The sequence below is a fragment of the Canis lupus genome, chromosome 11, assembly GCF_011100685.1.
Source record: "Canis lupus familiaris isolate Mischka breed German Shepherd chromosome 11, alternate assembly UU_Cfam_GSD_1.0, whole genome shotgun sequence".
NCBI lineage: Eukaryota > Metazoa > Chordata > Mammalia > Carnivora > Canidae > Canis > Canis lupus.
Genome location: NC_049232.1, coordinates 52320386 through 52336986, shown reverse-complemented (window position 1 = coordinate 52336986; position 16601 = coordinate 52320386). Strand labels below are relative to the sequence as shown.

The following is a 16601-nucleotide window of genomic DNA, read 5'->3' as shown; positions in this document are numbered from 1 at the left end:
ATCAATGGAACAGAATAGAGAACCCAGAAATGGACCCTCAACTCTGTAGTCGACTAACCTTTGACAAAGCAGAAAAGACTATCCAATGGGAAAGACAGTCTCTTCAACAAATGGTGTTGGGAAAATTAGATAGCCACGTGCAGAAGAATGAAACTGGACCATTTTCTTTCACAGTACACAAAAATAAATTCAAAAGGGATGACAAACCTAAATGTGAAACAAGAATTCATCAAAATCCTAGAGGAGAACACAGGCAGCAACCTTTATGACCTTGGCTGCAGCAACATCGTACTAGGCATGTCTCCAAAGGCAAAGGAACAAAAACAAGAATGAACTATTGGAACTTCATCAAGATAAAAAGCTTTTGCACAGCAAAGGAAACAGTTGACAAAACCAAAAGGCAACCTACAGGATGGGAGAAGATATTTGCAAATGACTTGTCAGATAAAGGGCTAGTATCCAAAATCTATAAAGAACTTATCAAACTCAGCACCCAAAGAACAAAAAATCCAGTCAAGAAATGGGCAGAAGACATGCACAGACATTTCTCCAAAGACTACAAATAAATGGCCAACAGACACATGAAAAACTACTCCACATCACTCAGCATCAAGGAAATACAAATGAAAACCACAATGAAATACCATCTCACACTAGTCAGAATGACTAAAATGAGGAAACAACAGGTATTGATGAAGATGTGGAGAAAGGGGAACCCTCTTACACTGTTGGTTTGAATGCAAGCTAGAGCAGCCACTCTGGAAAACAGTACGGAAGTTCCTCAAAAAGTTGAAAGCAGTGCTACCCTATGACCCAGCAATTGCACTACTGGGTATTTATGCCAAAGATACAAATACAGTGATCTGAAGGGGCACCTGCACCCCAGTGTTTATAGCAGCAATGTCCACAATAGCCAAACTATGGCAAGAGCCCAGATGTCCACCAACAGATGAATGGATAAAGAAGATGTGGTATATATATATAATGAACTCAGCAATAAAGGAAGAAGAAGAAAGAAAGAAAGAAAGAAAGAAAGAAAGAAAGAAAGAAAGAAAGAAAGAAAGAAAGAAAGAAAGAAAGGAAGAAGAAATGTTGCTATTTGCAACAATATGTTTGGAACTAGAGGATATTATGCTAAGCGAAATAAATCAATCAGAGAAATACAATTATCATATGATCTCACTCATATGTGGAACTTAAGAAACAAAACAGAGGATCTAGGGGAAGCGAGGAAAAAATAAAACAAGATGAAATCCGAGAGGGAGACAAACCATAAGAGACTCTTAGTCATAGGAAAAAGCTGGAGTGGAGCAGGATGGGATGGCATAACTGGGTGATGGACATTAAGGAGGGCATGTGATGTAATGAGTACTGAGTATTATATAAGATTGATGAATCACTGATCTCTACGTCTGAAACCAATAATACATTATATGTTAATTACCTGAATTTAAATAAAATTCAAAAAATAAATGACTATTTTTACCTTTGAAACTCTTACCCTGGGAAGCTAAATGACTCACTCTGTTGAATCAGTCTTTCAACTTGATGGGATGAGCACTGGGTGTTATTCTGTATGTTGGCAAATTGAACACCAATAAAAAATAAATTTATTATTAAAAAAAAAGAATGAGTCTTTCAATCTTACGTTACTCAAGGTATTTCTGTAACTCTTCTTTAATTTTTTTTTACAGCAGAGTAAATTAAAATTTATTCTTTCCCATTTTGCCATTTATAAGGTGATTTTAACTCATAGTTTTCAGTGTCCATAGTTGAAAAAATACTTTCCTAGATTGTGAAGAAACATTTCAGAAAATTAACAACAAAAATCCTTGAATTCAATCCTCAGTTGTGACATATACTATTTTTTTCTCTCACAAACCACTGTATTCTAATAACTGCTTTAAATTATTTTGGTCAAAAAATTATTTTGGTCATAAAGAGAATGGAATGAAAAACTGCACTGTGGGGATCCCTGGGTGTCTCAGTGGTTTAGTGCCTGCCTTTGGCCCAGGGCGCAATCCTGGAGTTCCGGGATCGAGTCTTGCATCAGGCTCCTGGCATGGAGCCTGCTTCTCCCTCTGCCTGTGTCTCTGCCTCTCTCTATGTCTATCATGAATAAATAAATAAAATCTTTAAAAATAAAAATAAAAGAAAAACTGCACTGATCAATGCAAACAATGTAGCACCGAAAAATGCATAACCCATCTTTTAAAATATCACCACAACCTGAGGTATATTTTGGATCATTTCTCTTCTGAAGGTTAATTTGAGTTTTAAAAACAGTTATGTATCATTATAGTCTTATAATTGTGAATAAGGCATATGGGACATATATTTTGGGTCAGACATAAGATGTATCTATGGGATAATGAGACTATTTACTTGTTTCCTACCTTGTCGCTTAAGGCAATAAACAAGGACAATTCCAAATATAATTCAAATAATAGCAACTTGCTAGACCATCAGGTCCAGAGACACCTGTGGTGGGGTGGGATCTCATGGTGTCAAGAGACATGAGATTTGGCTTCTTATCTCTGCCTTCTTAACTATAGGATTTTAGGCAAGTCATTTAATCTCTTTTAGCTTCAGTGTCCTTCTCTATACTACTGAGGTCATTTTTCTTGTTCTGTTTACTTAAGAGGGCTGTTATGAAGATTGTGGATATAACATAAATGCAATCAATTTGTAAAACTCTAAAGTTATATACAAATATAAGGTATTACTAAGGGTAGTATTATATTAAAGGTATATTGCCTTTAAAGGATATAATTTATTTGGTTGCCTAAATTCTTATTTGTTACACACACACACACACACACATACACGTCTTCCTAAATTTTTAAAAAATTTTTATTTATTTATGATAGTCACACACACACAGAAAGAGAGGCAGAGACATAGGCAGAGGGAGAAGCAGGCTCCATGCACCGGGAGCCCGACGTGGGATTTGATCCCGGGTCTCCAGGATCGCGCCCTGGGCCAAAGGCAGGTGCTAAACCGCTGGGCCACCCAGGGATCCCCAGTTTTTTTTTTTTTTTTTTTAGTAGATTCCATATCCAGTGCAGAGCTCAACCTGGGGCCTGTATCTATGACCCTGAGATCAAGACCGGAATCAAGACCTAGAGTCAGATGCTCAACTGACTGAGCCACCCAAGTGCCCCAAAAGCCTTAATTTTTAATCAGTCATTTCCCATTCATTATTTCTAAAAAAGGTTTGAATAAATTCATGGATGTCATAGTCATATTGATTACTAAAGAAACTAGAAACTAGGATATGTGGGGATACTGTAAAAATGTGAAGCAAGAAGAGGACAACTGAACTCATCCTTTAGGAAGTCTTGTCAGAGAAAATGGGGCTGATCTTGGGGACAATTCAGATAGGGTCTGTGACAGAACACTGCTGAATCTCAAGAGCAGAAGCTCTCTAGGTATTATCAAGTTTGACCCCTATCCAATGACTGAATCTTCTTTAAGAATAAGAGGTTGTCTTCTACATGAATATCTCTAGTGACTATAAACTCACTACTTGCCTATCCATTTCATTGCTAGACAATGTTCCCTATTAGAAAGCTCTTAGATTAAGTCATTACAAATGATATCAAACCAAGCCCCCTTTAGCCATCCTAGATTCTATGACATATGCTCAGTCAGTGAGGCCTTAGACCCCTCCTCACCTTCCACTTTTTCTTCCGACATCACAGTATGGCACAATGAGAGTGAGAGGAAAAACAGGTGCACCCAGCGGTCTCCTGTTTTCACTGCTTCCACCAAAGTCTTGTCATAAAATGAAAACTTAGGATCAGCCAGTTTGTTGTAGGAGAAGTCGACCTTTTCCCTTTCCTGGAACATAAAAGCCAGAACAAACTTCTCAGTGGCAGTCTGATACTTTACAGAAGACCGATGTGGGGACAACTTCTGTAATATGATGAGAACTCTGAACTCTTAGGAGGAGGATGGGAAGAGAAAATCAAGATAAATGGAGGAAATTCTGTGCTGGTTTCTAAGGCCTTTGTAGCTCTGACCTGGACCATCCATTCACTTGGGCCAGAAAAGATCCATCCCACAGAAGACAAACTGAGCACTGCTTGGCAGACCCTTCTGGTTCACTTTCTTCCCCAGCTACCCGGAATGATCAGTGGCCATCTTTAGGTTCTACTCTTCCAAGTCCCAAATCCATGATAATCAAACCTGAGGATATAAGGGTAGGTAATTGCTCCATAATAGTAAATGGGGTCTGGAAAAAGTTTTTTCTCTAGCTGCCCTGATTTTGGGTGCTGAAAAGGGAACAGAATTTTAAGTACAGTGATATCACTGTGTTGCACTACTTCTATTTAACTCCACACAGGGTTAGAGAGGAATACTGTATGATAGAGGTAAGGTTGTATCATTTTACTTAACCCATCAGCATACCTGGTTCCTTATTGCTTCTAATCCTCATGGTCATTGCCCTTGTCTCAATCTTTGGACCTAATATTCACTAACATTTTCCTGGCCCCTTTAGATACAGACTCTCATTCTCCATTTCAGCTAGGCTTTTAGGTACCTTGGGTAAATATTTTTTCTGACTCAATTTGGCCCGAAACACTATTATCTCCATCCTGGAGTGTCATGTTAGTAACAGACTTCTCCAATCCATACCAGAACTCTCAAGGATATTTCTCCAGTTCTTTGTAGTTGTGGTGCTACCTGTGTTGGGCCCCAATATGTCAAGTACAGTCAGAACTGTCCTCGTTCATGCTATGTTGGGAAAAGGGAGTTTGTATTAAGCTATATTGGCTCTTTTCTATATCCCGCCTAGAAGGAGTTTTGTCATAGCAGTGATCAAGTATGGTCAGGTTCAGAGCCAAGCCCCAGACCTGACCAATCACAGAATTGTGAGCTCTGGAAGTTTGTGAGTTCAGTAATTTAAGATAATTCATTACTTAGCATCTCCTGAGGCTTTTCTAGAATTGGGCTCTTAAACTGGCATGTTCTTTGAAACTGAAGCTGGTGAGTGATGAGAGAAAAGTTGGAGAGGTAGGCATGAGGTAGATCCTGCATTGCCATTTACATGCAGTCCCTAGTCATAGCAATTTTCTGCTGGAAGTGACATAATAGATTTGTGTCAGAGAAAGTCCTCTGGTAGCAGCATGGAGAATATATTGGAACTAGCAAGATGAGAAGCAGGGAGACCAGTTAGGAGGCCATTCAGTAATTCACAAGAGAAATGGTGCAGTAACAATAAATACTAAATTAAGGTGATGATTTGAAAATATAGGAAGGTAGAATTGATACAACATGGTATGAGGGGTGACAGAGGCAAAGAGTTAAGAAAAATTTATATTTCTAATTGGGCCCCTGGATAGATGATAACACTATTCACTGAGATAGGATACCTATCAGGAAGAAGTTTTTGACAGGCTGAATTGGAGATACTTGAAGGACTTACAGATAGCAATGAAAGTAGACGTATATAGTTTTGAAGCTTAGGTAAGATGTCTGAGCTGGTTTCTAATCTCCCCTTCCAGACAAGTAATGTTTGAGAACATTGGACCTGGCTGGATACAGGAGTGAGGCAGGGTGGGCTTGGAGCTGCAGTATAGCACAATCTGAGAGGCAGCATTTATGCATAATTCTGAAACTGAAATCAAACATCCAGTTAAGGTTGAAAGGCAAATCCAGGTACTAGACAAAAGGATGGAAACTGGGATATCAGGTGAGAGGAAGGGGATTCAGAATGGAGGGTAGAGGTGGCAACTGAGGAAACTCCTTGAGGTGCTGTGACATAGCTATAGACAGTTTTTATAAAATATTTTTAGTTTTGGCTGTGGGTGGGAGAGAGCTACAAAGGATTCCTTGGATAGATGGATTTGGAGGTCATTAGTAAGTAGGTGGTAGCTAAAGCCATGTAAATACATGAGATTATTCAGGGGAATTATACAGATGGGGAAGAGGTTCAATAAGAGAGGCTTGAAGAACACCAGTACCTATGGCCAAGCTGATAGGAAAAAGCAATCAAATAGGAAGAAAAAAACAAGCATTATTTAACAGAAGCCAATGGACAAGAAAACTTTAAGAAAAAGTGGAGTTTAAGTGTTAAAATCTGCAGAGAAGTTGGGTAAGGACATAAGAGCAAGGTAGTCATTAGTGACCTTGGCTAGGATAGTTTCAGTGGATATGACAGGACAGAGTCTGATTACAGAGAGTAGGTTGAAGAATGAAAGAAAGGTGAGGAGTTAGAGATCTCTGTAATTGCCTGTTTACTTATATGGCTCCTCCTTGAGTAGGCCAAGTCTTTGAAGGTAGGGAACAAGTCTCTTTTGTTTTCCTCCAACCACTAATATTTACTCAAAGTCTGACATATGGTTGATGCTCAGTAAGTATTTTGGACTGATGGAGACAGGTAATGGCCAGAGGGTAATGCAGGAATCGCTCTAAGTGCTTTTAAAAATATATGAATAAAGTAAAATATAAAAATTATTATTACTGGTTGCCTCTGGCTAATGGACTAAGGGTTATTTTAACTATTTTATTTTAAATTAATAGTCTTTTTATTTTTATCTATTTATTTATTTTTAAAGATTTTATTTATTTATTCATGAGAGACACACAGAGAGGCAGAGACACAGGCAGAGGGACAAGCAGGCTCCCTGCAGAGAGCCCAATGCAGGATTTGATCCTGGGATCGCATCCTGAGCTGAAGGCAGATGCTCAACCACTGAGCCACCCAGGCACCTCTAAATTAAGTCTTTTTTAAAATAGTCTTAGGTTATAGAAAAATTGAGCAGAAGTACATGGAGTTCGTTATACTCTCTCCTTTCTACTCCAATATCCCACATTAGTGTAGCACATTTGTTACAATTGAGGAACCAATATTGATACATTAGTATGAACTAAAGTCTATCGTTTACATTAGAATTTATTCTGCATTGTATAATTCTATGGGTTTTGAAACATGCATATTGTAATTAATCCACCATGATAATATCACACAGAATAGTTTCACTGCCCTAAAAATCTCCGGTGCACCAATGCTTCATCTCTCTCTCCACCTCTCCCTAAACCCCTGGCAACCACTGATCTTTTTACTGTCTTTACTGTTTTACCCTTTCCAGAATGTCATATAGTTGGAATCATACAGTATATATAGCCTTTTCAGTTTGGCTTCTTTCATTTAACAATATGCATATTTTAAAAGATTTTGTTTATTTATTCATGAGAGACACACAGAGAGAGGCAGAGACATAGGCAGAGGGAGAGAAGCAAGCTTTCAGCAGGGAGCGTGATGTGGGACTCAATCTCAGTACCCCAGGATCACGACCTGAATCAAAGGCAGATACTCAACCACTGAGCCACCCAGGCATCCCTAGCAATATGCATTTAAAGTTCTTCCTTTTGTGTCTGTGTGTGGCTTGATAGTTCATTTCTTTTTACTGCTGAATAATATTCCATTTTATGGATGTGCTAAGTATTTTTTTAAAGAAAGGGAAAACTTGAACTGAGGTGAAAAAACCACATAGGAAGATAAGTTTCAGGTATTAAGAAGGAGAACATAGGAGGTTCCTGCTGAAGTAGGAAGGGATGGAATCTAGAATACAGAGATGAGTATTGAAAGAAAAAGTGATACCCTTTCCGGGGATGTAAACGTAGGCTATTTATGAATGGAAAAGGGTATTTAGCTGATAGTTGGAATTTTTCTCAGTAAAGTTGAAGACTATCATCTGCTGCATATTGAGGGTAGACAGGGGCATGGTAGAAGGCCTGAGAGTGGTGAATTCTTTAATAGTTAATGTGCAGAATTAAGTATGAAGCTGATCACAAATTAGTAAAAAATCATCCAAGTGGCACTGGAAGCCTAGAAGTTGTTGGAGTCTCCGAGTTTTTAATGAGTCTCTGACCTCCAAAAACTGCTTGGTACTCTGAGATTAGGAACAGAGGTTTGGTTACTTAAAAGATGAGATTTGCTTGGTGATTAAAGAGAACAAGGAGTAGTAAGGTATTGAGAATGTTTATGATCTTGGTACGGACAGGGGGCAAGAAAGGAAAGGAAGTCAAGTCATGAAGGATTGACAGACTGGAGAAAAAGAGAGTTGAGGGTTTGTAAATCTTCCTAAGATAAGAAAGCAGGCATAGCAGGAGTCAAGTACCAATAGGGATGGACAAATAAAGTGTGTGATCAGAGATCATGACAAGGGAGTACCATTCTGGATGGTGACGTGGAAATGGGAGATTAAGGTTTTTTGAGTACAAGAGATCACCTGAAAGACATATTTTTTCAGACATCTGAAATCATCCACGGTGATAGATCTTGCATAAAAGAAGCCAACACTACCTAAGATAATAGTAGGGATTGAGTGGAGAGGGAGAATAGGAGCCAAGTTTCAAAGTCCTCAGTGAATGAGGTGAAGAAGCCAGAGGCTGTGTAGATGTCAACGACAAGAAGAATGAAAAAGGAGTATTGGCAGAAGTCATAAGCATCACAGGAGGAAAGACTATATGAGGAAGAAAAAGTAATGGTTTAAAAGTGGTACAGGATAATGAAGGCAGTATTTTCAGGCTTTTGGTATGTGGAATAGGAGAGATGGAAGAAAAGGGATGTTCTCAGGGAAATTCATGTTTGAATCAAGGCAGGGAGAAAAAAGCATTTTTTTAATGAAGAACTAAGTCTATAGGTAAGCTTGTTTATAAGAGAACAAAGATTCTACTGATCCAGTGGAAAACATGTTATGGTTAGTCAGTAATGGAAAGAAGAGGTAGTGGAAAGAAACTCCAGAATAAGTACTTACTCTCTACAAACTATAACTTTGTTTATATTACCAAGGTCATTATCAGAGTGCCTGGAAGAAGACTGAAGGCAAAACAAAACAAAACAAAAAAAGGATTTTCTTTCCCTTTTCCAATCTCTTTGGATAGATATGGATGAGGCAGTAGTTGGGAGCTGGAGTTAGCTATTTGGTACATAAGTCAAGTGGCTGAGGGTATAGAATTGGTTCTAGAAGGAAAGGGATAGAGTGAGGAGTACCATGAAGGTAACAGAGAAAGCCCTATGAAGGGATGTTAAAATCAAATCCATAAACAAAAGCTGAGATCCCATACTGCAGAAAATAGTCAAAATGAACTAGTTAGAAAGAGAAAAGAATGAAAAGGAAGATATTTTTATAATTGTGTGGGTTAGGACTATTGAATATGTCACAAATCCTAAAGCTATAAATCCTTAAAAGCACAAATCCTAAAAAGACGGACAGATTCGATCACATATATTAGAAACTTCTACACAGAAAAAAATATATAAACAAAAAACAAAAGACAAAAATGGGGAAAGTAACTGTAATGTATGTGCCAAAAGAAGAGCTATTATTTTTTACTATATACAGAGTACTTTCAAATAAGAAAAAAGGGCAAATAATATGAACAGGTGACTCACAAAATAACTATAAATAGGAAATAAAGTGGGTAGAGGAAGGAAAATAAACACAAAAAATGATTCAACCTGATTAGTGATCAAAGAAAGGTAAGTTACATGAGATGCCATTTTGCACCAATTAAATTTCTAAAGATTAAAGGATTATTAATATCCAGTACTGATAAGGATGTGGGGAAAAAAGAATTCTCATATATTTTTGGTGGGATTATAAATTTATGTAATCTATCTAGAGAGCAATATGGCAATATTAAGTGCATTAAGGGATCCCTGGGTGGCGCAGCGGTTTGGCGCCTGCCTTTGGCCCAGGGCGCGATCCTGGAGACCCGGGATCGAATCCCACATCAGGCTCCCGGTGCATGGAGCCTGCTTCTCCCTCTGCCTGTGTCTCTGTGCCTCTCTCTCTCTCTCTGTGACTATCATAAATAAATAAAAATTTTAAAAAAAATGCAGCTACCCTTTCACAAGTAAACTTCACTTCTAGGACTTTATTCTAAGGAAATAATTATCAGAAGAGACAAAAAAATGTATGTACCAGGGCTCTTTCCACAAATGGTATTTATGTTAGCAAAAGAAAATGAAACAAAAATAGGGGATTAGTTAAATAAATTAAGGTACACCAACACAACTGGATATGCCACTCTTTCAAAATGATGTTAGAGACCTAAATTTTTTTTATAGACCTAAATTTATGGACATGGAAAGAAGACTACAATATATAACCAGTAAATAAAAAGGAAGCTGAAAACATGCTATAATGTTTCCTCTTCCTTCCTTTTTTTCCCTCCCATTTTCTTTCTTCCCACCTCTCTCCCATCCTCCATATATCTATCATCAGATCTCTATGTATACATGTATGCATATATACACATGAAAACTATCTGAAAGAATATATTCCCAAATTTTACATTGGTTTTCTACAAGGGATTGAGTAATTTAAACTTTTTCTTCATACATTTCTGTATTGTTTGGACTTACTGAGCATAGATTTTATCTTTTAAACAGAAAAAAACCAAGAACATTATTTTCATTTTATTTTATTTTTATTTTTATTTTTTTAAAGATTTTATTTATTTATTCATGAGAGACACACACACAGAGAGAGAGGCTGAGACACAGGCAGAGGGAGAAGCAGGCTTCATGCAAGGAGCCTGATGTGGGACTTGATCCTGGGTCCCCAGGATCACACTCTGGGCTGCAGGCGGCGCTAAACAGCTGCACCACCGGGGCTGCCCCATTATTTTCATTTTAAAACATGAATCCAAATACCCTCAAATAGACATAGGCCACTTAATATAATGCTTTCTGATATTTTGGGGTCAATAAAAACTTTACTATTTCAGGGGCTAAGGGACTCCCAATTTGTGTCAAAGATGCTGCTATGCAGCATGGCCTCAGCAACCACATGCATTTCACAGGGAGCTTTTTTTTTTTTTTAAGATTTTATTCATTTATTCATGAGAGACAGAGAGAGAGAGGCAGAGACACAGGCAGAGGGAGAAGCAGGCTCCATGCAAGGAGCCCGATGTGGGACTTGATCCTGGGACTCCAGGATCATGCCTGGGCCAAAGGCAGGTGCCAAACCCCTAAGCCACCCAGGGATCCCCCTTGCAGGGAGCTTTAATCACTCACATCAGAGACATCCACATTCTGTTCATTCTTATAGCCACCACCTGTTGGTAAGGAAATAAAACAGAGACTTGACAAGGGTTTTAGAGAAAGGTTTAAATTTTGTTGTGTGGTAAAATATATATAAAATTTTAATCCTTTTTTAGTGTACAATTCAGTGGCATTAATTACATTCACAATGTGCAACAATCACCATTACATATTTCCAAACTTTGTTTAGCATCCTAAACAGAAAGTCTCCAATTCCTCCCAGTCTGTGGTGAACTCTACTTTTTGTCTCTGTGAATTTGTCTATTCTAGATATTTCATGTAAGTAGAATCATGCAATATTTCCTTTTGTGTTTGGTTTATTTCACTTAACATAAAGTTTTCAAGAATCATTCATGTTGGAGCATGTCTCAGAACTTCATTACTTTTTATGACTGAATAATATTCCTATGCACGGATATACTGCAATTTGTTTATCCATTCAACTGATGTTGGAAACATGGTTGTTTTTACCTTTGGGCTATTGTGAAAAATGCTGCAATGAATGTCAGCATAGATCTATCTGTTTGAATCCCTGTTTTCAATTTTTTGAGAGGAATAAACCTAGGAAACAGCTTATTTCTTCTGATTCTATCATCCTAGACTTCCAGTCAAGCTACTTCGAATACCCTCAGGCCACCTAGTCCTCTGTGCCCTGATATGATCTACTCCCCAAGCCAATAGTAAGAAAAGGTCATTTTCTTGGGCCCCAATTCTTCTATCTTAAGTGCAAGTGAGGTTAGGTTGGAAGTTATCGCTGGATCTTGGAAAGACCTTCTACCTCAGGAAGACTTCCAATCAGAAAAGTTACCTAGAAGAGATATGAAAATAGTGCAAGAATGTTTAGAATTCTTGGCTAGGAGATAGTACAGACAGAATGGTGGTGGAAGACAGTCTGATGTCAACCACACACAGAAACACTCATGGCCCTTTCAACTTTATCCAGTATATTGTCACATCTTACAATGAGCCAAGGAATTAAGATCCTCACTCAAATCAACTCATCTAAAAATAGGCTTTCAGAATTTATACATATGAAAACTTGTTTGACAGGGATAACAGGAAATAGTAGAGTGCGCTAGCTTTTTTTAACCTTAAATTTTTAAGTTTTTTTTTTTTTTTAAATTTTTTTCTTTATTTATTTATGATAGTCACAGAGAGAGAGAGAGAGAGAGAGAGAGAGGCAGAGACACAGGCAGAGGGAGAAGCAGGCTCCATGCACCGGGAGCCTGACGTGGGACTCGATCCCGGGTCTCCAGGATCCTGCCCTGGGCCAAAGGCAGGCGCCAAACCGCTGCGCCACCCAGGAATCCCATTTTTTTAATTGAGGTAAAATACACATAACATACAATTAGCCATTTTAAAGGGTACAATTCAGAGGCAGCTAGTGCATCCACAATGTGTAACTACACATCTCTCTAGTTTCAAAGCTTTTTCATCACCCCAGAAGAATGTCCCATGTGCTTTAGCTTTTTAGAGGTAATCACCCTTCTCAGCTAGTTAGTGCACTGGGCATGAATGTTCACATACTAGAAGACTTAACATTGTCACAAAAATAAATTTATGCTTAAGGCATGAAATGAATATGGAATTGGTCATCAGAGACACTGACCAAAATGACTATCCTTTGATGGCTTCTCTCAAGACTGATTATTGGTCAAAAGGGGAACCAGGAGATTAGCAGCTTCAACAATATGCTGGTTTCTCTGTCTGATTTAATAAGCGAGTGAACTGATACTCTCAAGACATCAGGAATTTCTCTGAGGACAGAGATTAAGTCTTGTACATCTTGGTATTTCCAATGTCCAACACAATGGATTACTTCTATAAGGTGTTAAATAAATACTTTTTGGTAAGCAACTGAATAGAGTAGGCGATCTTTGCCTAGTGAATAGAGAAGGTTGTGAGAATAAGAGGTAAATGTGAATTTCAGAAGCATATAGATTTAGAGGTAGATTAGTCCTGAAAACAATTTGCAAAGCAGAATTTCCCGAGGACTCAGGGAAATCAGGAAGACATGCATACCGTAGAATATCCCATTAATAGAACACTTATTGAAAACCATGATGTTCTGAGTCAGGGTTCCTGTTTTGTCAGAGAACACGTATTTGACCTGGCCGAGCTCTTCATTAAGAGTGGTGGTGCGAGCCCGTGCTGGTGTGTTCTTTGGTGCATAAAACATCTTCCGATCCCAGTTGATATAGCAACTGTTGCCCAATCTTATTATCTCAACACTATAAAGAAAGCAAGAAAAGAAGGGTCCTGCATTAGAACAGATCAAATACATCATCCTGGTTTCCTTCTTAATAGTCCTGTGATAGGTCAGGGTGAGCATCTGAAAATCAGAATATCTTCCTTGGGAACCTACCATGGATTTTGAAGGATCCTTCCCACCAGCCAACCCAATATAATTCTGATTTTGATCATTATTCAGGGCTTTCCTACCTGAGGCATACCTGATTACTTTTGTTGGGGCATAAGCCTCCTTTCATTCTTTCTTCTTTCAAAACATACCCAGGAAAAGTAAAATATTTTGAATTTCTACAGTAATACAAGGCCTGATAGAATTAAGAATTAACTAACAAAAGGCTGCCTAGGTCTAATTAGAGGATTACTGTGGCTGTCATGTTAATCCACTGGTGAGGAAGAGAGGGAAACTTGAAACACTTAGAAGCTTCTTTGTTTCAGAAGAAGAGAAGGATCTGTGAAAATCAGAAACAGCTATGGAAGCAGACCTTCTGATAAATTTCCTGGCTGACCTAATCTGCCTGTGGGGTAGCTTCTCCCTCTTTCCCACCCTCAAAAGTGTCCTCTTCACTTTATCTGAATTTTCCCTATTGTCTTTGTCAGATTCCTCATCTGTTCCAAATAAGGTACATTATAGATTTTTTATGGTTATCAAGCATCTGCATTTTAAAACAGTTAAGATTTTAAAGGGGCCTCCTTCCTATCATCATTCATGCTTAATGTGTGTTTGTTCAGGTTGCTTCTAAGAGACAGCTGCATTGAGCAACATGATTTTTTAACTTAGGGGAGGTAGGTGGGCTCTAGCCTGCATTATTGACTACTAGACCTTATGCATTGAATCTTGATCCCTCCCTTCCTTTGCTATACTAACCATCATAGCAATTTATCTAAAATCAAACATTTAGTCATATTATTTCTTTCCTTAGAAAGATCTTTGCTGCTTTTAGGATAAAATCCAAACTGCCTGGCCTGGCATTTAAGGCCATCTAACACTTTAGCCTAGGCTACTCACTTGTTCTATGACCAGATCAAGCTTTTAAAAAATACCAAACCTTCCTACATGCTGATCTTCCTGTTTACAATATTGTTTTGTTATTTTATACTTGGTGAATTCTACTCTTTTCTCAAATACCAGTTTATTACTTTTTCTGTAACCCCCCAAGGTTCCAGGTAGAACCAACCCATTCCTTTTCTAGTCTCCCATAGCATTCCCATACATATTTCTATTACATCATTTTCCATATTGTACCATAATTATTTAAGTATTTGTTTCCATGTCTACATGTTTATCTAGAGAAACAGTTGCCTTATTATTCACATTTCTATTCTAGCACCTAATATAGTGCTTGGCACATAGTACGTGCTTAATCAATATTAAATTAATAAGATAGTCGTTTATGGTACTTTTAAGATTGGAATGTCACAGAGCAGAGTTTAAGAAACTTGGGAAGAAGGATGCGAAAACATGTCTGGGTGTGCGTATGTGAAAGGGAATGTTGAAAACAGAAAAAGGAGATCAAAGATTTCTTTTACCTATTTCAAATTTTTGCTCATGAAAAAGAGGAGGAAACATCCTTCTTTTATTCAACTATTTTTTAAAAAGATTTTATTTATTTATTTGAGAGAGAGAGAGAGAAAGAGCATAAGCAGAGGAAGAGGGAGAAGCAGACTCTCTCACTAAGCGGGGAGCTCGATGTGGGGCTTGATCCCAGGTCTCCGGGATCATGACCTGAGCCAAACACCTAACCAACTGAGCTACCCAGGTGCCCCTCTTCTCCAACTTTTAGAAACCAGAATTTAGGTCATAATTATACTTACCTACCATTTGCCACATTGTTTCTACGGGAAAACAAATTGTGAGTTCTGATGAACTGATTTACAAATGAATGTTTGGAACCTATCTCACTGATTAACTAGGGGCTGCCTGGTTTGTGCTTCAACATCACCAAATTTTTGTGCATTTTTTCTAATTATCGCATATGTTTATATGTCTTATTTAGCCATTTACATTATAAGCTATTTGAGGGCAGGGACAATTTTCTTTTTGTTTAACTCACATAGTATCTAGCACAGTATTCTGGATATGGAAAGTACTTAATACAATCTCTAGACATTTTTTTAAGCACTTGGACAAGAAGTTTGGCAGTTTCTTATTATCTTTTTTTTAAGATTTATTTATTTTATTTTGGTTTTTTTTTTTTTTTTGGAAATCTTGCATAATGGATTTTACTTTAAATCTAGACATGTGCCAGATAAGCATCAGGTAAGGAACTATGTGCACAGAATTAAATCTAGAGGAATTACAAATTTTCATTCATCCCCAAGATTTTGTCTTGGTAGTCCTTGCTTAGTTGTTGTCATATGGCTACTGTTGATGCATAGATGACATATCCCAGGAGAGCAATACAATGGAGAGGAACAACACTGAATAAATCCAGTCTAGGGTGCAGACTAACTGGCTTTATAGTAAGGAGGTCGTGCCCTGGGGAACAGAGGGAAACATCAAGTCCTTTAGGTCCCTCTGGGCTGTGGCTGCCTAGTGGTTACAGCCATCTTTCAGCCGGGCGTTTATTTATTTATTTCAGAGAGAAAGAGAGTGAGAGCAAGCACAAAGCAGGAGGGAGAGAGAGAGAGAATCCCAAGTAGACTCCACACTGAGGGTGGAGCCACATGTGGGGCTCAATCTCAGGACCCTGAGATCATGACCTGAGCTGAAACCAAGAGTCAGATACTAACTGACTGTGCCACCCAGGAAACCCTATCTCTAGACATTTCTCAGAGTGTTTTATACACTCAGCACTGTGGAAAGTAAAGAGTTAAGGAGCACACCATCTATGCTTTCTTTAAAAATGTTTCTTAACGCACTCTATTTGGGGAATTAAGCAGGAAGTGTAAAGTCAGCTCCCTCCCCCTATAACACAAAGTAGTCAAAAAAAGCCTACCTGACATAAAGGGAAATGGGCACCATAGTGTTGAGAATAATGAAGTAGGACCAGAATATGAGGATGGCAGAGGCAACTGATGAAGACACATATTTTTTCCATGGCAGAAAACTCTGGAAGTAGTAGCCTTTCTTGTGCTCCCAAATGCCATGTCCAATTGCTAGGATAAAACACATGCTGCCTAAAAACAGGAAAATCTGGAAATCAAAAAAAGAATTAAATTAACATTTCATCCAAGGTATATGGTGCTTCAGATCTACCTTTTGGAGACTTATCTCTCAACAAACTTCCCTCTGTTCTTTGAGGTCAGGGGGGCCCTATAGGTCATAGGCTTTAGGCAGTAGCGTACTGGA

The 16601-nt window shown here is 38.2% G+C and overlaps 1 protein-coding gene across 5 annotated transcripts in view; it reads right to left on the bottom strand.

The window, feature by feature from the left end:
• The window catches only part of LOC611901 (phospholipid-transporting ATPase FetA-like), a 123527-nt gene that overhangs the window by 24385 nt on the left and 82541 nt on the right, over positions 1–16601 (bottom strand). For all 5 annotated transcript variants that reach the window (XM_038552728.1, XM_038552727.1, XM_038552730.1 and 2 more), the window contains 4 exons: positions 16249–16445; positions 13085–13293; positions 11036–11076; positions 3678–3843 (listed from right to left, as the gene is read on the bottom strand). In XM_038552728.1, coding sequence (XP_038408656.1) covers positions 3678–3843; positions 11036–11076; positions 13085–13293; positions 16249–16445 — 613 coding nt within the window. The remainder of the gene's footprint in view (positions 1–3677; positions 3844–11035; positions 11077–13084; positions 13294–16248; positions 16446–16601) is intronic.